The following is a 24,887-nucleotide window of genomic DNA, read 5'->3' as shown; positions in this document are numbered from 1 at the left end:
TGGGAACCACTGGCCTAAAAAGACTCTCTTTAAATTATGTGTATGAGAGAGTTCATAGGTGTGTGTGTCTTCTTCATTTCTTAGAATTTTTAATATAATCACTTAGATGGAATTTCAGAGTTGATTCAAACTATGCTTTATACCTATCTTTATAACAAGATGTAGACAAATTTATCTTTAAAATTCTAATTTTAATTTAAAAGCATTGCCCTAGGCCATTCGAGTAGTTTAAAATGTTCATGTACCCATCTGTCTGTAGTCCCAGATTTTTTTTCTCTTATTCAAGCTGTTACTGCAGGTGTATCTGAATCCTCTTGCTGGGGAACCAGAATTCCATGAAAAACAGGTGAATCTCTTTTTGCACAGAAGTAGTTCAAAACTCTAGTTGCCACCAGTTATGTCTCTGACATATGGCACTTTTCTTAATTGATAATCCATTTACTCTATAAGAACTGAGGACCAAAAGATTTTTTCTTCACAGATAAGTGGAGTAAATGAAACTTGTAAAAAACATTTCAAGTATGAACACCAAAATATTCCAGTGCCATACATATAAATATGTCTAATTTACCATTTCATTTTGCTTGCTTATTTTAAATGTTTTAAATTTTTATAAGCTCCTTAGTTTATGCTTTTAAAATATCTTTTTTCCCAATACATGTTTTTAATAAATACAGTTACATGGCAGAATTGATTTTTGTATATTTTTGTTGTGTAACCTTGTTAAACTCATGTATTAGTAATGTTTTTATAGATTCTATTGTATTTTCTACATAAGTGGTTATACCAACTGGGAGTATAGACAGTTTTACTTCTTCCTTTTTAATTTGAGTATCTTTTATTACTTTCTCTTGCTGTATTTCTCTCTGGCTAGAACCTCCAGTATATTGTTGAATAGGAGTGATAAGTACAACAGTCTTACCTAATTTTTGATCTTAGAGGAAAGACATTCAGCTTTTGAAAATTAGCTATGATATAAGCTATAGTGTTTTCAAAGCTGAGCTTTACCAGCTTGAGCAACTTTCCTTCTTGTCTTAGATTTTTGAGAGTTTTTATCAGAAATGGAGGTGGATTTTGCCAGATGTTTCTTTGAAGCTATTGAGATGTTTATGTGGTTTTTCTTTTTTAGTCTGTTAATATGGTAAATTTATTTGTTTGTTATTGATTAATCTTTGGGAGTTTGTGTCTTTCAAGGAATGAATCCATTTCATCTGAGTTAATGAATTTATTCACATAATCTTTGCATTTTCACTTGCTGTTTAGACCATTTACATTTAACATGATTATTGTTATGGTTGGGTTTAAATTTGCCATCTTGAGATTTGTTTTTCTCTTTGTCTCATCTGTTCTTTTCCATTTGCTCTCTCTCTTGTTTTTTAAACTTTTTTGGATTAAGTTGTTTTAATCACTTCATTGTCTCTTCTTTGGCTTATTAGCTTTAACTCTTTGTTTTAAAATTTTTGTAGTTGATTTAGAGTTTATATTACACATCTGTAACTTTTCTTAGTCACCTTTAAGGATAAGTTTTAAGTTAATCAGGATCAGAGGGATGGAGAGAGTATTCCAGAAGAGAGAATAGCAGAGTGGGAAAAACTGAGTGGGAACCACAAGATTTTCCAGAGAGAAGTGGCAACTCTAGGATCTCAGTCAAATTAATTGTAAATGATGTAGGTATGTAACCTCAGTCTGGTTATTTTGGCGAGGTCAAGGAAATAGCACAGTGTTGATTGTGAATTACTTTCAGAGTGCTTATTCTTTCCACTAGATTAAGAGTGACAGCTTTAACTGCCACTAGGTATAGTGAGTGCATTAAACTGTGGAGTCTAGAATTAGATCTTGGTTGGAATTCTGTTAACTTCTCTCTGCTAGTTTTTGCCTGTAACTTTAGACAAATTACTTAACCTTTCTAAGTCTCAGTTTTCACATATGTAAAATGTGCATCATAATTGCAGCTACTGTAAGGTTTTTATGAGGAACAAATGTACCAAACAAATGTATGTGCACACATGCCTAGCTCATGGTAAAGACTCAGTAAGTTAGTTGCTGCTAATGCCATCATTCTTTGTTTTTTTTGTTGTTGTTGTTGTTTTTTTAAAACAACAAAAATTTATGTTCTCACAGTTCTGGAGGCTAGAAGTCCAAGATTCAGGTGTTACCAGTCTGTTTTCTTGAAGTCTCACTCCTTGGTTTAAAGATGGCAGCCTTCTGTCTGTGTTCTTGCAAGGTCTCTCCTCCGTGCATGCAGGGGTCTTCATTTCCTAATCTCCTCTTCTTATAAGAATGCCACTCAGATTGAATGAAGGACCATCCTAACAGCTTACTCTTAATGTAATTATCACCTTAAAATCCCACTTCCAAACAGTCACATTCTGAGGTACCAGGGGTTAGGGCTTCAAACATAAGAACTTGGAGGACATAATTCTTTCCAAACAGTGCCATCATTCTTAATAATCATCTTTATTAAGATTGTCTCCCCTGCATCTTCTCTTCTGAATAAAGAACCAGCAAGTGAACTACTAACTAGATAGGCAGAATCCTAGAAATAATTCTTATGGCAAAGGTGAAAATCAGTAAAAGAAAGAAAATCAATAAAAAGAATAGTTAATTCATTTTGAAAAAAAAAATCACCTTAATTAGAAGGTGACTTATTTTTGATCATTATAAGGGGCAGTCTGCATGACTAAAGTAAGCACTGATGATTATTTCTGACTTTTTGAGAGTCCGTCCAAAGTTTGCCTTCAGTAAGGATAAGAGAGCACAGAAAGAACAACTGTGAGAACATGGTATTAAGAGCACAGATTCTAGAATGGAACTGAAAAAACTCTAATCCTAGATTCATGGTTATAAACCATGTGATCTTAGGAACACCATTACCATACTTATGCCTCATTTTTTTCTTGTATATATGATGCACATATAATAATACCTACCTCAGGGTTATTAGAAGGATTAAGTCACTTAATACATGTGAAGATTTTAGAACAGTTCACATAGTAAGTACTCAAGTAATATTAGTTGTTTTTGAAGTTGTTAGATTAATTCCCGTGACATCTTTAGAGCCTAACCCACAACATTGAGGAAATTCTTACTCGCTGCCCCCACAACCCCACCATTTTACACCACGATTACTAGCAAAAGGAGTTGATCAAGTGTATTGACAAGGGTAGTGGATGGGAAATTGAGAGACCTGGGTTCTACTGTGTCATTTTTCTGCAATCATTTTGTTCTTAATGAGCTACAGATGCCTCAAAACTATTCTTTATACCTAAACCTCTTCCCCTCATGAAAGCCATATTGCCATACCACTTGACTCCAGTGCCCCAAGGCTAGTAAGCCATTATCTTAAATGGATTGTTCTTGAATCTAGGCTCAAGTGCTGAGTGCAGCTATCCAGATCAATTCCACACAGTAATTAGCTATTTTGATGAAATGGGGCTAAAACAGGTCCTCACCACTACCTCTGTTCTTAATTAATAAAATGACCTATATTTTAGCCACTCAAAGTCCTAACATCATTAATAACCATTTTTGATGCTAAAAGTAGAGTTGGAAAAAAAGAAAGAGCAATGAGGACATATGAAATCAGGCCATTTTCCTCTTTGATTATGTATTTCATTAGTTGTCCATTACTGGAATTTAAAATGAAGTACTTATATTAATAAGTGTTTGCTGAGTGAATGAGTACATTTAAAATGCAATGATAATGTGAATTGAGTGTTTTCTCATGTGATCGTCCTGACCTTTTCAACAGTAACTTGTAGTGAGACTTGCTTTTTAGGGTTTACTTCGTTATCATTTAGGTAAATGGAAGAGTTTAGGTATTGCTGTGATCCAGTGGAAGAGTAGCTCTTTTTATCACTTATTTTAAGCTTTTTTTGTTATATAAGCAAAACATTTTCATTCTATAAAAATTAGAAAATAAATAATAAACATAAAAATGAAAAAATAATCTACCTTGCTTTCTAAAGAATATATTGATAGTATTCTACTCAACTTTTTGGTGCAGTTTTAATTTTTCTTCCCCAAATGGAATTATCCTGTATGTACCAAGGTCTTCAAGTATGGCTATAAGCAAAATCTCTTATACACCATAAGCGTCTTTTCCGACCACAGTGTTCCAGGCAGGCACACTTTGTTAAAGTTGCTACAGCCTGTATTTTGTGGCGTATGAACACCTATTTTTAAAATAATTTGTTATATAATCTGAGAGATAAGTTGCATATAGAACTGTGCCATTCAACAAAGACCTAAACCTAACCCTAACCTTAACGCTTGTCACCAGAGATAGTGCCTCACCTTTCCCATTTATATAGCAAATGATTTTCCTATTTATGTAGCAAATGCATGGATGCTAAGTTGCTGCAGTCATGTCCAGTTCTTTGCAACCCTGTGGACTGTAGCTCACCAGGCTCCTTGGTCCAGGGGATTCTCCAGGCAAGAATACTGGTGTGGATTGCCATGCCCTTCTCCAGGGCATCTTCCCAACCCAGGGATTTAACCCGTGTCTCCTGTGCGTCCTGCATTGCAGGTGGATTCTTTACCGCTGAGTCACTGGAGGAGCCCATAAAGTAAAGCAGAAGTCGCTCAGTCCTACTCCTTGTGACCCCATGGACTGTAGCCTGCCAGTTTCTGTCCATGGAATTTTCCAAGCAAGAATGCTGGAGTGCGTTGCCATTCCCGTCTCCAGGGGATCTCCCCGAGCCAGGAGTTGAATCCGGGTCTCTTGCATTGCAGGCAGATTCTTTACCATTTGAGCCACCAGGGAAGCCGAGCAAATGCACAACTGTTCAGATGCTGGCAAGAGAATTATCATCTTTACAACATAAGATATCTAAGGCCTACAGGAAAGCTAATGAGTGCTTTTGTTTTAGTTAGGAAGTGGGTTAACCCAAAGAAGTCAGATAAGACAGGCAAAGTGAGTTCCTTTAATTAAGAGCATTGGGTTCATTATAAAGTAACAGTTAAAATAATCTCCACGTCTACCACTTAACTTTTTCATGTAAAGATAAGATGAAGCATTTTGACATTATTCCATTAGTAGACCCATTTTGGAGAAGCAATGGCAACCCACTCTAGTACTCTTGCCTGGAAAATCCCATGGACGGAGGAACCTGGTAGGCTGCAGTCCATGGGGTCGCTAAGAGTTGGACACAACTGAGCGACTTCACTTTCACTTTTCACTTTCAAGCATTGGAGAAGGAAATGGCAACCCACTCCAGTGTTCTTGCCTGGAGAATCCCAGGGACGGGGGAGCCTGGTGGGCTTCTGTCTGTGGGGTCGCACAGAGTGGGACACAACTGAAGCGACTTAGCAGCAGCAGCAGCAGACCCATTTTATCAGTGGAGCAGATTTAGAAAAGCATGTCTGATTCTTTGTGACACCATGGACTGTAGCCTACCAGGCTTGTCTGTCCATGGGATTTTCCAGGCAATAGTACTGGAGTGGATTGCCGTTTCCTTCTCTAGGGGAGCTTCCCGACCCAGGGATCGAACCCAGGTCTCCTGCATTGTAGATAGATGCTTTACCATCTAAGCCACCAGGGAAGTCCAAGGTTAAATAGCTAATGAGTCTTGAATTTTGCCTTTTTGGGCGAGTAAATCAGCAAAATGTTTGTCACAGTTCCCATCTGTGTCAAGCCCAGCCTCCTCTTTCTGGTGAGAAGACTGCCTTTAAAGTAACTCCATCCTATTTATCCACCCGTGCTTCCTGCTTTTTATCATTTTCCTTCTCTGTACCAGTCATTGGAATTCTCATTCTGTAAATCTCTAGGCAGCTCAGCTCCCACTGCGCCTCCTCAGAGAGACCTTCTCAGGTCACCTGATCTAAGTAGCACCCAGTCATGCCTAGTTCTCTCTCCCTATTTAACTTTCTTCCAAGCTGACCGCTGCCAGAAACACTCTTGAATTTATTGATTTATTTATTGTATGACTATTTACTTTCTGTTGAATATGTCAGCTTCATGATAACAGGTACATTATCAACAGAAAATTGGATTAAAGATTTACTGAGCATGGCCCTGCCCATCAAAACAAGACCCAGTATCCCCCTCAGTCAGTCTATCCCATCAGGAAGCTTCCATAATAAGCCTCTATCCTTCTCCATCAGAGGGCAGACAGACTGAAAACCACAGTCACAGAAAACTAACCAATCTAATCACATGGACCACAGCCTTGTCTAACTCAGTGAAACTATGGGCCGTGCTGTGTAGGGCCGCCCAAGATGGACGGGTCATCATGGAGAGTTCTGACAAAATGTGGTCTACGGTAGAAGGAAATGGCAAACCATTTCAGTATTGCTGCCTTGAGAACCCCATGAACAGTATGAAAAGGCAAAAAGATAGGACACTGAAAGATAAACTCCCCAGGTCGGGAGGTGCCCAATATGCTACTGGAGATCAGGGAAAAATAACTCCAGAAAGAATGAAGAGACGGAGCCAAAGCAAAAACAACACCGAGGTGTGGATGTGACTGGTGATGGAAGCAAGGTCTGATGCTGTAAAGAGCAATATTGCATAGGAACCTGGAATGCTAGGTCCATGAATCAAGGCAAATTGGAAGTGATCAAACAGGAGATGGCAAGAGTGAACGTCAACATTCTAGGAATCAGCGAACTAAAATGGACTGGAATGGGTAAATTTAACTCAGATGACCATTATGTCTACTACTGTGGTCAAGAATCCCTTAGAAGAAATGGAGTAGCCCTCATAGTAAACAAAAGAGTCCGAAATGCAATGCTTGGATGCAGTCTCAAAAATGACAGAATGATCTCTGATCATTTACAAGGACAACCATTTAATATTAATGGTAATCCAAGACTGTGCCCTGACCAGTAATGCTGAAGAAGCTGAAGTTGAAAGGTTCTAATGAAGACCTACAAGACCTTCTAGAATTAACACCCCCAAAAGATGTCCTTTTCATTATAGGGGATTGGAATGCAAAAGTAGGAAGTCAAGACCTACCTGGAGTAACAGGCAAATTTGGCCTTGGAGTACAGAATGAAGCAGGGAAAAGGCTAACAGAGTTCTGCTAAGAGAGTGTACTGGTCATAGCAAACACCCTCTTCCGACAACACAAGAGAAGACTCTACACATGAACATCACCAGATGGTCAATACCAAAATCAGATTGATTATATTCTTTGTAGCCAAAGATGGAGAAGCTCTTTACAGTCAGCAAAAAGAAGACTGGGAGCTGACTGTGGCTCAGATCATGAACTCCTTTATTGCCAAATTTAGACTTAAATCGAAGAAAGTAGGGAAAACCACTAGACCATTCAGGTATGACCTAAATCAACTCTGTAACAATTATACAGTGGAAGTGAGAAATCGATTCAAGAGACTAGATCTGATAGACAGAGTTCCTGAAGAACTATGGACAGAGGTTTGTGACACTACAGGAGACAGGGAACAAGACCATCCCCAAGACAAAGAAATGCAAAAAAGCAAAATGGTTGTCTGAGGAGGCCTTACAAATAACTGTGAAAAGAAGAGAAGCCAAAGCAAAGGAGAAAAGGAAAGATATACCCATTTGACTGCAGAGTTCCAAAGAATAGCAAGGAGAGATAAGAAAGCCTTCCTCAGTGATCAGTGGAAAGAAATAGAGGAAAACAATAGAATGGGAAAGACTAGAGATCTCTTCAAGAAAATTAGAGATACCAGGGGAACATTTCATGCAAAGATAGGCTCAATAAAGGACAGAAATGGTAGGGACCTAACAGAAGTAGAAGATATTAAGAAGAGGTGGCAAGAATATACAAAAAAGATCTTCATGACCCAGATAACCATGATGGTGTGGTCATTCACCTAGAGCCAGATGTCCTGGAATATGAAGTCAAGTGGGCCTTGGAAAGCATCACTATGAACAAAGCTGGTGATGGCGGTGATGGAATTCCAGTTGAGCTATTTCAGATCCTAAAAGATGATGCTGTGAAAGTGCTGCACTCAATATGCCAGCAAATTTGGAAAACTCAGCATGGCCACAGGACTGGAAAAGGTCAGTTTTCATTCCAGTCCCTAAGAAAGGCAATACCAAAGAATGCTCAAACTACCACACAATTGCACTCATCTCCCATGCTAGCAAAGTAATGCTCACAATTCTCCAAGCCAGGCTTCAACAGTACATGAACCGTGAACTTGCATATGTCCAAGCTGGTTTTAGAAAAAGCAGAGGACCCAGAGATCAAATTGCTAACATCTACTGGATCATCGAAAAAGCAGGAGAGTTCCAGAAAAACATCTATTTCTGCTTTATTGACTATGCCAAAGCCTTTGACTGTGTGCATCACAATAAACTGTGGAAAATTCTAAAAGAGGTGGGAATACCAGACCACCTGACCTGCCTCTTGAGAAATCTGTATGCAGGTCAGGAAGCAACAGTTAGAACTGGACATGGAACAACAGACTGGTTCCAAATAGGAAAAGGAGTACATTAAGGTTGTTAATTGTCATCGTGCTTATTTAACATATATGCAGAGTACATCATGAGAAACGCTGGGTTGGATGAAGCACAAGCCGTAATCAAGATTGTCGGGAGAAATATCAATAATCTCAGATATGCAGATGACACCATCCTTATGGCAGAAAGTGAAGAAGAACTAAAGAGCCTCTTGATGAAAGTGAAAGAAGAGAGTGAAAAAGTTGGCTTAACCTCAACATTCAGAAAACTAAGATCATGGCATCTGGTCCCATCACATCATGGCAAATAGATGGGGAAATGGGCAGACATTTTTGGGGACTCCAAAATCACTGCAGATGGTGATTGCAGCCATGAAATTAAAAGATGCTTACTCCTTGGAAGGAAAGTTATGACCAACCTAGATAGCATATTCAAAAGCAGAGACATTACTTTGCCAACAAAGGTCCGTCTAGTCAAGGCTATGGTTTTCCAGTAGTCATGTATGGATGTGAGAGTTGGACTGTGCAGAAAGCTGAGTGCCAAAGAATTGATGCTTTTGAACTGTGGTGTTGGAGAAGACTCTTGAGAGTGCCTTGGACTGCAAGGAGATCCAGCCAGTCCATCCTAAAAGAGATCAGTCCTGAGTGTTCATTGGAAGGACTGATGTTGAAGCTGAAACTCCAATAGTTTGGCCACCTGGTGCAAAGAGCTGACTCATTTGAAAAGACCCTGATGCTGCGAAAGACTGAAGGCAGGAGGGGAAGGGAACAACAGAGGATGAGATGGTTGGATGGCATCACCAACTCGATGGACATGAGTTTGAGTAAACTCCAGGAGTTGGTGATGAACAGGGAAGCCTGGCATGCTGCAGTCCATGAGGTTGCAAAGAGTCAGACATGACTGAGCGACTGAACTGAACTGAACTGTCTTGTTCTGCATTGTACCCCTCTTGCCTAGAATAGCATCTAGCCTGTGGTAAACTGTCAAATATTTAATGAATAAATAAACTGTCCTCTGATACCATCAGCCTATGGCTTTGCTGTTCTCTTCACTTACCTGAATTTTTCCATTTTCATGCCTCTGACATCATTGTTTTCTCCACTTAACATACCTTCTTTACTCCTTTCTAAGTCGTATGAATCAGTGCTACTTAATCTGTAGTTCATGGGCCGATAGCATGAGCAGCACCTACAGGCTGGTTAGAAATACAGATTCTTGGACCCCAGACCAGTCTTACTGAATCGGAATCTCTGTTTTTGTGACCTGGAAACAGATATTTAAATGAGTTCTCCAGGTATTCTCTATATCCTCGAGTCAGAAGTTGTTATTATTTAGTTGCTAAGTCGTGTCCAACTCTTTTGTGACCCATGGACTATAGCCTGCCAGGCTTCTCTATCCGTGGAATTTACAAGGCAAGAATACTGAAGTGAATTGCCATTTCCTTCTCCAAGGGATCTTCCTGACTCAGGGATCGAACCTGCCTCTCCTGCGTTGACAGGCAGGTCCTTTATCACTGAGCCACTTGGGAAGCCCCAGCCAGAAGACCTCAGATAAATCCCACTCTGACCAAGTTCTGCCTTCCAAAAATCATTCCTAAAGATGTAGACATCCACAAGCGACCATTTCTTCCCCTGAATTAGTAATAGCCTCAGATTCTTTTAACCCCAGGCTGTTTTGCCTTTTTGACGTGTAATCATTGTTTCCTCAACAAGCCTGTGAGCTCCAGCCAAACAGTGTATGCTGAAGGCAGTCAGGAAACACTTGACTGTTTTTTTTCGTCATGAGTGGTACAGTTTTGGAACATGACTGTCCCTATTTGACTGCCTGCCTCCCCCTGAACTGCATTCTTGCTTCAGTGTGGAATCCACCACAGACAGTGGGAGCATGGGGCCCTGCATTGTCCACAGGATCTCGATTCTAGAAATCCCAAAGCGCTTTGCTTCACAGCAGCCCAAAGAGTAAGGCCTGCACATAGCAGAGCTTCTGCTGTGTCTTCCTGCATGGTCACCTCTGGTCAGTTTGGAGGCGCCACTGCATCCCAGTCACAGGTCGTAGCAGATGCCATCAACTTTTTCATTATTTCAAGCATACTTTTTATTCATTGTCCCTCTGCCTGCCTGAATATTGGTAATAGTGTTATATTCCTCGCTGGTGGTGGGGAAAATGAGAAAATTGGTTGCTATTGTTTCACTATCTGTAAAAGAAAAGCATGTCTTTTGTTTTTTTCTTTCTATGGTAGAAGTGCTCCAGAGAAGGGTTCCAATTTCTTTGTCAGCTTTTAGAGATAATTTTTATGAAGATTAGAAACATTCAACTTTTGTGAGAGAAAGGAGAATAATAAGAATTAAGGGAGGGGGGGAACCACTTTTATCATGCTGACCTATTTTCCCCTCCACAAATTATCTCTCCTTCATGAATTCCAGAGTATGCACTAAATGATTCTTTGCTCAGTTTCTTTAACCAGCAGCAGGGACTTTAATTTCACAGGGTTCACTCAGAGTTGATGCTTTTCAAACATCAGGTACCTAGTTTATTTTCATTCTCTGTTATTTTGGATTAAAGCATAATCTTAGGACCTAAGAGTTCCTTGCATGGTTATTTTTGGAATATGGAAGCTTTTGAAGTGTTTGAATCAACTCATCTTGTGGTTATTCACTGAATATCTAGTAGGTGGCCAGGAATATGTTAGACTCTCTTACTTGTGAGTATCTGTGCACATGTAGGAGAATTTATCAGGGATGGGAAAGAAGCATGAGATGTGATATACCTTTCCATCTTGCTAGGGAAGCAAGCACACCACAGTTAGATATGGGTTTGAATTCTACTTCTTTGAACAAATGTGTCATCTAGGGTAACTCATTTAGTTCCCCTGTGCTATTATAATCAAATGTGAATAAAAATATGTGATGAAGCTGACTTGAACTTTGGTTGGAGAACTTGATGTCTGTATGTGTTTGTATATATATATATCATAGTCTGCACTTATAAAACAATACAAAACAAATCCCCCACACAAAAATATATAGCTTTATGAGTTATTGTGATTTAAACACCAAAAGCAATGTATTAAGAAAAAGGGTTTTTCACAGCATTTCCTACTCTTGATGTTCCTGGGTTTGCAATTTAATTTTTGCCAACTTGCTGTATATTAAGTTGTATCTTAATGTTGTTCTTAATTAATGTTGTCTCAATTGCCATTTAGCTTTATTACTTGGTTTCATGGCAAATACTATTCTAAATGTAAACATAACTTTTCAAATTATTAAAGTAGTACTTATTATCAGAAATTTGAAACTCAACAAGCCTGAGGGTTTCCCTCATAGCTCAGTCAGTAAAGAACCTGCCTGCAAGGCAGGAGACCCAGGTTCAATTTCTGGGTTGAGAAGAACCCCGGAAGAAGGAAATGATAACCCACTCCAGTATTCTTGCCTAGAGAATCCCATGGACAGAGAAGCCTGGCAGGCTACAATCCATGGAGTCTCAAAGAGTCGGACACGACTGAGTGACTCACACAGATACCATTCAGATTCTGGTGCATTTTGAATCTTTCAATCTGTTTTTCTTTGGCATACATGATGATCTAGATTGAGATCACACTACATATATGGTTTCGTATCCTAACTTTTTCATTTAACATTGTATCCTGAGACATTCCTGTGTCATTAAATGTTCCATGAAAACATGCTTTTGAGTGGCTACTTTTAGTCCAACTTCTGGATGTGCCCCAACTTAAGTAACCAGTACTTGTTTCATGGTTTTTGACTATTCTAAGTAATGTTGATAGCAACATCTTTGTATTATATCTGTGTCAAGTTTATAATGTAAAGGACATTGGTGAGCTCTAAATGTGGTACCTTTTTGGAAACCTACATATTCCATATGCATGGGGTGGGTGCCTATAGGGGAGGCACTGTTTACAAGTTGGCATAACTCTCCATAGCTGGTAGTTGGTTACCACATGAATCTGACAGTTAAGAGCCTTTAATCGAGAGTCCAAGAGCACTCACCTGTCTGGTTTTCTCTGCAAAGTCTTACTGCTACAGGTATCGCTGTGCTGCTCGAAGCCAGAACACACCCGACAGCTCCGCTTCGAATCTGGGATTCCGTTGTGCAGCTGACCACCTGCCCACCATGGGCTAAGAGCCAAAAAGAGCCTTCCCGAATCTGAGCAGTCGTGTCTACTCTGCATGCGGCTTCCCTCAGAAGGCTGAACAACCTGGTGTGAAGAATTCCCACACCAAGGTGGGTTACATACCTGCCCAGTGGCCAAAGGAACCGAATGGCGAGACCAAATCGCTGACCTGCATCGGCACGTGCGCTTTATTGTGTGATGTGTTTCATGTGTTACTTTTGAAAGTGTTTTAAAGAGGAAGGAGGTGGAGGGCATCCTGAGCTAGGCTTCAGGAGGCCTGTGTTCTACCCAGGGTCTGCCCATGGGGATAGACCCCAGGGTACCACTGTTGACCTTCCAGGGCCTCAGTGAGTTCATCTGTCCAGTGAGTTCATCCGCACAGCGTGATGTCTGAGGCTCACTGCCGACTCACAGATCCTCTGGATATATCAGATTCTATTGTGATTTCATAGTGAGAATTTATGACAGATGATTTTTTAGCTATTTTTTCCCCATGTGTGAACCTCGGGTGATACTAATCATGTAAAATAGTTGTTCTCTTATGTATTATTTTCAGAAAAGAATGGGGTGGGGTGGTGGGGATGAGTCTTTATATTCATACTGCACTTTGCTTTTTCAAGGAAATCAGTGTCTTTACATTGTTATGATGAATCCCACTTGGGCCAGTGATGGCGCGCTCAAGTTCAGCCATCGGAACATGCAGGAATGTCTGTGGGGTGACTCTACTGTGCTTTATCTTTTAACATTAAGTGCCTTTGGTTTGGGGGGCAGCTGTAAGCCCTATTTTCCCCCTCTCCCCAAAGCCTTCGGTGAATGTGAACTGTGTGTTACACAGAGAAACCTGTTTAATTCTAGATGTAGGAGAAAAGGAGCAGAACCTTGAATCAACTGTATTCAAGGTATCCAGTATTTTGTAATAGGGATGTAGGAAATCCTGTTGTCTGTGGAGTATCCCATGCTTTGGATCATGCACTATGTCGAATAAACTGGTATCTGCTAAATCAGCCTTCCCTCTCATTGGTTCCTTTTCTATTTCACTCTATTAATGTCTTCTTTTTAAAAAATGACTTTGTGCGATGTGAGATGTACCTGTTTTTTAATGTAAAAAGTTTTTTAGATATGCATGTGTTTTGTTTGCTAGAAAACTTTCACATCAATTAGCTGCTTGATAACGTTGATATGGGAATAATTTGTGGGAGTGTTTATTCCAAAACACAAGGCTGTTCTGCCAGGAACCTCATTATGACCTTGCTTCTTCATCCTTAGTAGATGAGACAAAGTCAAGTGACTTTGACTCCAAAGTACAGTGACTCCCATCCTGTAAAAACTGACAGGTGCTTCACAGGCAGGGAAAGCACCTTGTTTCACAGCAATGGCTTCAACCAGAGATCTCTGTCATCAGGATCCCAGCCTGATTCCCCATTCTTTGAAGACCTCAAATTCATTTTTAGTCTATTATTTGAAAGGAAAGGCTCATCTTGATGTTGGTTATTCAAAAACTAAGTCAAATAATATTCTGAAGGGTTCAGCCAACTCTTGACTGCAACTTTTGTGCCTAGCCTCTTAATGTTAAAATGTTTATCTTGAAAAATAGTCATGTTGCTGGGGTGTTTGTCCACATTTGTTAATCTGTCACTTTGTGGATATAAAATGTTTCTTTACAGACTTTCATCAAGTGATGATTAATTCAGGCAAAACAAACAAAAAGCATTTGCTTCATCAAAAAAGCTAATAGAGGAAATAAGGTATTTTATTCTTGAAGCCACCACTAGTCAAGCACAGTTTTTGTTTTTACTTATTACCTCCCACCTGCTTGGATTTTTCACATGGTTATACTTTTAGTGTGTATATTTTAGATTCTTCTCTTGGTAATTAATGTTATATGGCATAAATATTTTGAGGTGTGTTTTGGCTTAGTCTTTAGAATTGCATTTTTAGCAGTAGCAGAATGTTAGAAAGCATTAAAACAAAATCCTAACAAATCCTTCATTTAAGAACCACACTTCCAAGTTACTAAGGCTTCCCTGATAGCTCAGTTGGTAAAGAATTCACCTGCAATGCAGGAGACCCGGGTTTGATTCCTGGGTCGGGAAGATCCCCTTGAGAAGGAACAGGCTATCCACTTCCATATTCTGACTTTCACTCACCACTTTAAGTTACCAGCTACAGAGTGCACCAGACTACAGATAGCCATGGCCACTATGCATTATAAAATTGCATGTTGATTTATAAACAGACCAAGATTGTAGTATAATAACTGCAGCTTTAATTCCATATATGTGTTCCTGAAATGCCTCACCTTCTGCAAAATCGCATGTGAAAAATAGGGAGTGAAAGGGAAAAATAAAGGTGGGGCAGACAACTCTAATCTTAAGGAACCTTGTAACCGGAGCACAAACAGAAATAGTAACTATCCTGTAACTATCAGTTAAACTTGCACTCACATCTGTAGGCAGCATCACAACCCGTCAGTCCTTTGCCACCTTAAGCCGTGGGGTTCCTCCATCTTTCTTCTCCAAGATGTAAATTTTTAATCACATTTACTTTTAAAAATTATTATTTATTTTTATTTTTTACTGCGCTGGGTCTTCATTGCTGTACTCAGTCTTTCTCTAGCTGCGGTGAGTTGAGCCTCCTCTTTGTTGTGGTAGGTGGGGCGTCTCACTGCAGTGGCTTCTCTCATTGCTAGGACACAGGCTCGAGGGCGTGCCAGTTCAGTAGTTGCGGCTCATGGACTCAGTAGTTGTGGTGAGCTGGCTCAGTTGCCCCTTGGCATATGGACTCCAGCATTGGCAGGTGGACTCTCAACCACTGGACAACCAGGGATGTCTGGCATTTGCTCTTTTAACAGACCACTTGTGTCAGAAGTAAAGATCTGATTGTGGTTTAGACTTTTCCATCAGTCTTTTTAAGATTGGTGGGGGTGGGAGAAGCAGTATTTTTGTAGTATCTTCATTTGAACTGTCAGATTTTCAGAGTTTAATTAACATAGGGCAAATTTTAGCAATTTTGAAGCCACTAAATAAACCACTACTTGTGCTTCCATTGGATTAAAAAATTATTTTTTTTGAGATCTTCATATACTGCTTTAGTTTTCTATTAAATTGCAAGAAAGTTTACCCCAATTGTTTCAAAACACATTTCAAATAACACACACCCCAACATGACTTTTACAGTCTACCATCTTCCAATTTCTGTTTACTGATCACTGAAGAGCTATTTCTGCTTCTAAGAAATATTCATCATTGCAGAGCAGACTGCTTGGCTGATGTGTCAATACCAGTATTGAAAATTCTGCTTTTGTTGTTGTTTTTGTTTTTTTTCCTCAGGAGTTCATATATTGGGTCTGTGTTTCTAGTTCAGTTTTTTGCTCCTTTGAAGCATACGGCAATTTTAAGATTGTTTCTCAAATCTGCTTTGGTCCTGAATTCTGGACAACCTTAATTTGTTCTCAGGGATATACATGAGGGATTGAGTTAGGAGCAAGTCTTATCTTCTTTTTAAAGCTTTGTAAACATGGTTAGAAGGTGGTAGGTGAAGGGGAGCTATGGTTGTCGTGATCAAGAGTGGCATTTCTTTATTTCAGTTCAGTTCAGTTGCTCATTCGTGTCTGACTCTTTGCGACCCCGTGAATCGCAGCATGACAGGCTTCCTTGTCCATCACCAACTCCCGGAGTTCACTCAGAGTCACATCAGTCATCAGCCATTTCATTCTCTGTCGTCCCCTTCTCCTCCTGCCCCCAATCCCTCCCAGCATCAGAGTCTTTTCCAATGAGTCAACTCTTTGCATGAGGTGGCCAAAGTACTGGAGTTTCAGCTTTTCTTTATTGGAAAACATCAAATTACATAGAGGCCTCAAACTCTGTGTGGTTCAGCCTATAACTTAAGTGAAATACAGACCTACATCAATGTAGACACTGTTGTTTTCTTCATTTACCTCTCCCTCCCCACTTTTTTTTTTTTTTTTTGACAAAGTATCCCTATTGTCCGTATGACCCTTTAGGAAAAGAAGAAATCAAAGATTCAGAGATGCTATATGCTTCAGTAAGTGTTGATTTGGGCTGGGATAGTGTGGGGTAGTAGCTCTAAGCTAATGTGTTGGTTAATTCTGTTTTCCACTGGATTCTAGGCCTGTTGCTGATCACCTTTTCAAAACAGATCATGTTGTCAAGCTACAGATAGAATTGTTGTATGTGGTAAAATCTGTAGTTGACTTAATGAAAGGAGTATTTTGGGGGGAGAAAAAAACATGGAAATATGATGTTTTCTGTTCTGAGACTTCGGGAATTTCATACAAGAGACTAGGATGGGATTTATTTTTTCTTTATAAAATGATATTTTGCTTGCATTTCTTCCTCCTTCTCTCTAACAGATACTTACCTTACTGTTGGCAGTATTTCTCATCAGGGAGTTAACTTGCAGTCTGGCTATTAGGCAGTCACAGGAGGTACAGAGCCTGGCTCTTGAGGGAACAGGGGGCAGATAAGAAGCAGGCCGAGCGGTGCCCATTCTTAATGTTGCTGTCACTGCTCTGCCCTCCTGTGACTGCGGTACAGAAATGTGAGCCAAAACTTGCTGGATCGTCCAGTTTCTGAGGGTACCTGACTATGTGCATTTTCATGTGAAGTCTGAGTTTTTAACTTTGGCAACTAATTCAGATTTAAAAAAAAAAAATACTGTAGGACCTAATAAATTACTTCTGTGCCCAGATTCAGCCTGTGGGGTGCCAGTTGTCAACTGAAATTATGAAAAGTTGATTAATTTCACACAGCACAAAAATGTCATATATTTCTTTCTGAAAAAAGACTGATCAAGCAAGTAAGTAACATACCAGTTAGAAATGTCCAAGTTTGAGAACGGGCAGTGGTTTGCCCCAGGTCATCATCTTATCTAGAAATGTCCTAGGACAGTGGTCCCAAACCTTTTTGGCAACAGGGACCAGTTTTGAGGAAGACAGTTTTTCCCTAGATGGAAGTGAGGGGGCAGAGATGGTTTTGGAATGATTTAAACAGATTACATTTATTATACTGCTGCTGATCTGACAGGAGGTGGAGCTCAGGCAGTAATGCAAGTGATGGGGAACAGCTGTAAATAGAGATGAAGCTTCGCTCACCCAGCCGCTGATCACCTCCTGCTGTGTGGCCCAGTTCCTAACAGATCTGCCGCCCCAGGGTTGGGGACCCCTGCCTTAGGAAACCGCTCCCCTCCATCCCCACCCCACCCCACCTAAAATCATCTAACAGCCACAGACAATCTCAGCAGTGCTATCAACAATTCATTTTCATTAACTTTGGCACTTATTAATAAGTGTTCAGACTAATATCAGAGAATAGAAGAAATGTCAGTTTCTTAACTATTGGTTTCATTTATTAAAATTTAATTGTCTGTAAAACAAACTACCCCAGAGTAGGCCTTTTTTTTATAGGTTTTGCCAGAATCAGTCATAGTATTAGTGAAAAGCTGGCCTTAGTTGTTTCATGTGCTTGAAACACCGTGGAAATTATTAACCTCCAGGAGCCTCTGATGGAGCACTGGCCGCAGGCCAGAACTCATTCCTTCCTCTGACTCTTGTGTTTAGACCATTAAAGCAGGAGTTTAATTAATTTTTTGATTAAGCAGAATCATTACAGATAATACTCAGGTAGACTGTAAAATAAGAAAGGCCCTTTTCTGAAGCTTGCCCTATTTAGGATTGGAAAGTTGGAGGGATTAGCACCAAGGGGGTGGAATTTTTCAGCTTCAGATCAGATTCTAATCTGCCCCCAAATGGTAATTGACCCCGCAGTCACCATTATGAGAAAGCTGGTTGGACCTTTGGAATTAGTCACCATTGTCAGAAAAAAAGGCGATTCCATTTCAGGGTCACTGAAGGTCGAGTAGGGTTCTGTCCCACGCCTGAGTCTGGGCCATGCTTGACAAACTCCTTGTTTTCTTTGGTGAGGAAATGGAAGGCCCATCAGAGTAACCCTTTTCTAGCATGTCAATGTGGCACCTCATCAGGGTAACATTAGTAGCTCTGAATCAACAATAACGGGGAAAGTGAAACCAGCTGACAATCAATCAGGGGACCAGAGATAAGCTTTCCTTGTCAGGTGGTGCTGATCAAAGGTTTACCTGCGTTTAGTCTGGTGCCTGTAAAGAGGGGCCTTTTGTGATTGCTTTTCTGAAGGCCACAGTTTTTCTCTGCTCCAGACAGAGAACTTGTCAAATGAAATTTAATTTATTTACTTTTAAATGACATGGAAGGATGCCCTTTTCCTCTCCTCCATTATCATCTTTAAAAGGCAATTTAGGGACCTCCCTGGCCGTCCAGTAGTTAAGACTTTGCCTTCCAATACAGGGGCTGCAGGTTCAATCCCTGGCTGGGGAGCTGAGATCCCTCATGCCTCATGGCCAAAAAAAAAAAACAAACAAAAAACAAAAACAAACCAGAAACAATATTGTAACAAATTCAATAAATACTTTAAAATGGTCCACATCAAAGTAAGTCTTAAAAAAAAAAAAAAAAAGCCCTTAGCATTGTGTGAAGAGAGCACTAAAATCAGATTATCTGGGATCGTTTCCTTGCCCCTCCACCTACTCACCTTGCGACCTTCAGACAGGAAACATCTTCTCAGGTAAAATGGGGATGGTAATAGCACCTACCTCTTGCGGTTGTGAGGAGAGATGAAATAATGCAAAAATAAAGCGTTTAGTAGAAATTACTTGGGTAAATGCTTGTTGGGTACTTGTTTCTTTTTTTCAAACTTTAAACTTTTAATTTTGTATTGGAGTATAGCCCAATAACAATGCTTTGGTAGTTTCAGGTGAACGGTGAAGGGACTCGGCTGTACATATACACATATCCGTTCTCCTTCAAACACCGCTCCCATCCAGGCTGACACGTAACACTGAGTAAAGTTCCCTCTGCTACACAGTAAGTCCTTGTTGGGTATCCATTTGGAATATAGCTGTGTGTACATGTCCATCCCAAACTCCCTGACTATTGGTACTTGTTTCTAGTGAGTATGATAGTTAGGATCGGAGGAGCAGGAAGGTACCGCCAGACTGTCCCGGTCAGTCCTGGGTTTGAGCTTAGAACAGAGAGCAAAGTTCAGAGAGGAAAACAGAGGGCCAAGAAGGAGAAAACAAAGAGGCTGAATTTAAAAGCAGAACTTGACCTCTATCTCAAATATTAAAACACAGGGAAAAAACTGACATGAATGACCTCCAAAGTTCTGTTAATTCTAGGTTGGCCGAAAAAAATTTGTTGAGGTTTTTCAGTATGATATTATGGAAACACTGGAGTGAAGTTTTTGGCCAACCCAATACTTGAATTTGAAAATATTCTGATAGTGTGTGGTCCATCTGTTCCTCAAACTTCTCTTTAAAGGAAAAATATTAGATCTGCTTATTGCTACATAGATTGTATAATTCTGAAGCTTTTCCTCTTCAAGCTACCTCACGAAGAACCTCTGGCAGGTTTAGTACCAATGAAAATGTCATTTGTTAGCATAGCAATAATTAGAAAGAAAACAGAAAAAGGAGGGCGGTCTGTTGGCTCATAATAAATCTGGTCAGCCTGTTAATGTTTTCTGTGATGTCTTTAATGTTAATTTACATGCCAGTTTTAGAGAATAGTTGTTTAGGTAATTCTACTAAGTCATTTGAATTATTTCTTTTTGCTTAATTCTTCTCTGAAATTATTGGTCCAGGATGTAGATTCTAACTTTATAAGTTTTAAGTTTAACTTATAACTTATAAGTTTTAACTTTATAAGTTTTTTTTTAAATTCAAAACCACGCTCAAAGAACAGTTTAGGGTTTCACAGTGTGTATAGGGATTGGTGTTACAGGTTTTGAGAACAGCAACTCTTGAAACACAGCCTCTGGACCTCTTTCAGGGAGTTGAATCAAATCTATCTTCATAATAATACTAAGATGTGATTTGCCTTTTTTATTCTCATTGTCTCATGAGTGTACAGGGGGCTTTTCCAGAGACTTAAGGATGTACAGCCTAATGGCTCATAGAATATGAGCTTGTGTAGTTTTGTGTTTAAAAATGCTTCCAGTCTTAATTTTTAATGTACTAAATGTTAGCTCTGACCCAAATAGCAAAAACTCTTTGCAGTCTTCAGTCATAAGCATGTGAGGGATCCTGGGGCTTCCCGGGTAGTGCTAGTGGTAAAGAACCCACCTGCCAATGCAGGAAACATGAGATGCAAGTTCCATCCCTGAGTCAGGAAGATTCCCTGGAGGAGGGCATGGCAACCCACTCCAGTATTCTTGCCTGGAGAATCCCCATGGACAGAGGAGCCTGGTGAGCTATGTTCCATAGGGTCACAAAGAGTGGGACATGACTCAAGTGACTTTGCACACGAAGGGGTCCTGAGAGCAAAAAATTTAAAGGCTGCTGATCCAGGAGAAAAGTGAGATCTGATGGTGATTGAGTCTGTCTTGGGAATAATGAGCAGCCCTTCTCTATCTCTTCAGAGGACAGTCCAGAAGAACTGAGTGTAAATGGCCACAAGAGAAAGTAAAACAATCTGTTAAGAAGCGCTTCCTTCCTCTTCATTCTGGGATACCTAGTAAATGCAGAGGAGAATTTGCTGCCCTGGCTCTATGAAGACCCACCAGTGATTTACTTGAAGCAGCCACCTGGAAAGGTCAGAAAGAGGAGGCTTTGGGGAGGAGCACAGGCAGGTAGCCCCACCACGGGCTGTCACATTTCCACAGAGATGCTGATAATGGAGTTGGCTCCTGAGAGGCAGTTCTGCGTGGACGGCTCTGTACCACCCTGTGGTCAGAATCACTCTGATGTATCAATAGAACTCCCCAGACAGGCTTTGGAATATCAGGTACACACAGTGTAAGTTCCCCCACTCTTGCAGCCTCTGCTCAAGGGTCTTGGGACCCTGCCTGCCAACTGCCTGCTGCCTCCGATGGTGGTGGTTTCATAAGCAATTGAGGAAGGTCTCAGTGTTCCTTTCGTGAAATAGCTGACTTTCTCCTGGTGGAATTCATCTTTGTTGTGCTGTAAATTGTGATGGTTCTACCTTCTTGCCTGGTTTGTTTTCCAGTCAATAGTTTTAGGTACTCCTTAGCCAGATACTATGCCAGTTGTTTTATGTACATGATCTAATTTGATCTGCAGATGATCTTGGGAAGAAGCAATTATTTTGGTTATTTTTGGTTAGTATTCCCACCGTGCACTTAGGAAGCTAGGACTCGGTGTTTGCGAGGCATCCAGGTGACATAGCTGAATGAAGCAGGACCAGGACTCACACCCTTTTTGTGACTTCAGTTCTCTCTACCACATCACTAGATCCATGGTTTTAAATTAAGTTTGGGGTGGGGAGGGGTGGATTGAGGAGGGGAGATTACTGGGGCGAAAGGTAGCCTCAAGGAGAAAAAAGGCAAAGATAGAGGAGGTGGAATGGCTTAGTAGTTACAAATGACAGTAGTTAAGGATGACCCTGGAGCCAGACTGTCTCAGTTTAAATTGTTCTCCGACTGGTTGCTTGATATGTGACTGTAGGCGAGTTCCTTAACCAGTTTGTTTTTCAGATTTTGAAGATTAAATGGAAATACTTTTAGAAAAGGTAGAATTAAGGCAGGAATGTTAAAAACGTCAGTATAGGGTGCTGTTCTGTGCTTAGTTACGTTGGACTCTGCAACCCCATAGACTGTAGCCTGCCAGGCTCCTCTCTCCATGGAGATTCTGCAGGCAAGAATATTGAAGTGGGTTGGCCATGCCCTCCTCCAGGGGATCTTTCCAACCTAGGGATTGAACCCAGGTCTCCCACATTGCAGGTGGATTCTTTACCAGCTGAGCTACCAGGGAAACCCCAGTATAGGGTGATCTGCTTGCAAATCTTTACCGGCTTTACATCATTTTCAGTATGGCAATGAGACTTCCAAGGTTAGGACTACATGTTTTTCTTCACATCCTTTTCTTTCCCAAAGTGTGCTGCTTGTTTTTACAAAGTGATTATCTTTCCATAAAGAAGTGAATTTTTAGGGGTGAGGTAGGAGAAGGCTGAGTGTGGGAAACATTCATCTGCTGGAAATAATGAAGATCAAAGGGTGCATTATCAGCTCATTCATACCAAGCTCAAATTTATGAAAAAATTACATCTGATAAGACGACTGAGATCATGTGTGAAGAGCGAAAGGAAAAGGGTCCTGCACCATGCTTGTTAAATAGCTCTCTGAAAAAGTATATGGGAGGACTTCTTTGATAAGAGTCAATTCCCTGGTCTTTGTGGGTTTCTTACTCACTACCCCTACTTTGCCAAGGGACTGGAAACTGGGTATTGTTTCTTAAGACGTGGTTTCAGGACAGCTTCCAACTTAGCATTTTCTTCTGTTCCAGAACATTTGTAAATATTCAGTTTGGTGGGGAGGAAACAAAAAAAAAACCTCATTAATGTGGAAACCACATTCACTTTTGTAGTTTTGTATTTATTAACAAACTCTTGCTCCAGGATATATTAGGCAAGCCAAGGGGTGAATCATGTTGATTACTCCTTCTGGGCTATTAGCGTTGGTCTCTTTTGGAGCCAGCCCTGGTACCTCCATGCATGGCAACTTGAAATGGTTTTATATGTAATGTTCCCCCTCTAGTGGCCAGATTGGTTTTGGTTTTTGCTGTTTTTGTACAAATGATCCCTAAAGTTGGAGAACCTTTCATTGAGGGGTACTGTGGATTTGGGGAGGCAAGCGGGAAAAGATAAAGAAGAAGGTGCAAATGTTTATTCCATAGGAAAAATTTATCTGAAGTATTTGTCCTATCCAGTCTTGTGCTTTTTAAAGAGCTGGTGGAGATGAGAACCTTTGGAAGGGAGGAGGGGTTTTAGAATGATCTCTCATCTTATTACTCTGATTAGTTTCCGAATTTCTACTGCCTTTATTAGTAAGTATCTTATTAATAAGTCGGCTACCTCATGCAAAGAGTTGACTCATTGGAAAAGACTGATGCTGGGAGGGATTGGGGGCAGGAGGAGAAGGGGACGACAGAGGATGAGATGGCTGGATGGCATCACTGACTCAATGGACGTGAGTCTGAGTGAACTCCAGGAGTTGGTGATGGACAGGGAGGCCTGGCGTGCTGCGATTCATGGGGTCGCAAAGAGTCGGACACGACTGAGCGACTGAACTGAACTGAATAAGTCCATCAAGTTCCATTAGAAAAACCTTTATTTTTTTAAAATTATAAGAGCAATAAAATGCATTGGGTAAAACTAGAGGCGCTGAAAAACATGCAAAGTGTCCTTCATTCTGTGAATTCTGGTCAAATCTGTGCTGCTGCTGCTGCTGCTAAGTCACTCAGTTGTGTCCAACTCTGTGTGACCCCACAGATGGCAGCCTACCAGGCTCCTCTGTCCCTGGGATTCTCCAGGCAAGAACAATGGAGTGGGTTGCCATTTCCTTCTCCGGTGCATGAAAGTGAAAAGTGAAAGTGAAGTCGCTCAGTCATGTCCGACCGTTTGCGACCCCATGGACCACAGCCTATCAGGCTCCTCCATCCATGGGATTTTCCAGGTAAGAGTACTGGAGTAGGGTGCCAGTGCCTTCTCCCAAATCTGTGCTAGGAGGTAACTATTATGAACAGTAAGTGTATCTTTCCAGACTTTTTGTATGCATTTACAAGCACATATTATACATATGTCTGTTGGCAGACATTGAGTACAGATGACCATCAGTATGTATTAGGTTGGCCAAAAAGGTCAGTCAGGTTTTTGAAAATACCCAACCGAACTTTTTGGCCAACCCAATACATAGAGGCACATAGGAATCATACACAATGTATTCAACTTATATTTGGTTTTTATGAAACAAAATGGAGTCATATTATCAATGCTATTCATTTTACATGTTTTGCATGCCCCATGAAAGTACTGTATAGATCTAGCTCTTTTTAAATAGCTGACTTAATTTATTTAAGCATTCCCTTATTGATGAATATTTTGGATTATTTTCAGTTTCTATTGTTAAAAAATGTTCCAATAAAACTGTTTATGCCTACTTATATCTCTGTCAGTTTGTGCAGATAGATTCTATAGGATAAATTCCTAGGAGTCTTAACTCCTGTATCAGAGCTTATGGTTATTTTAAATTCTGATGGATATTGACAGCCCTCCAAAAGGCTGTCGCAATCTGTGTTCTCACACACAGTGAAGCTGCAGCTTTTCAGTACAGTTTTTTTTTTTTTTAATCCTACAACAAATCTGAGAACAACCAAGGTAGCTCAGTGTAGGAAAATTCTCCTGTAGGAGTCAGACCTAGTTGTCAGAGGGTGATGAATGAAATCAAACTGAGGTCTTCATCTGGCCTCACCATTGCAGCATTCCTCACTCTCTGTGGCTGAAATATAACCCCGGGT

General features: G+C 40.4%; 1 protein-coding gene across 1 annotated transcript in view; it reads left to right on the top strand.

The window, feature by feature from the left end:
• Positions 1–13,529, top strand: part of SUMF1 (sulfatase modifying factor 1) — a 101,573-nt gene extending 88,044 nt beyond the window's left edge. The window contains exon 9 of the mRNA XM_040245979.1: positions 12,422–13,529. Within this exon, the coding sequence (XP_040101913.1) occupies positions 12,422–12,532 (111 nt within the window). The 3' untranslated portion in view covers positions 12,533–13,529. The remainder of the gene's footprint in view (positions 1–12,421) is intronic.
• Positions 13,530–24,887: the final 11,358 nt, after the last annotated feature.

This window comes from Oryx dammah, unplaced genomic scaffold (assembly GCF_014754425.2).
Source record: "Oryx dammah isolate SB20612 unplaced genomic scaffold, SCBI_Odam_1.1 HiC_scaffold_9, whole genome shotgun sequence".
Lineage (NCBI taxonomy): Eukaryota > Metazoa > Chordata > Mammalia > Artiodactyla > Bovidae > Oryx > Oryx dammah.
The sequence above is the reverse complement of the archived record's forward strand: the minus strand, read 5'-3'. Positions and strand labels throughout refer to the sequence as shown.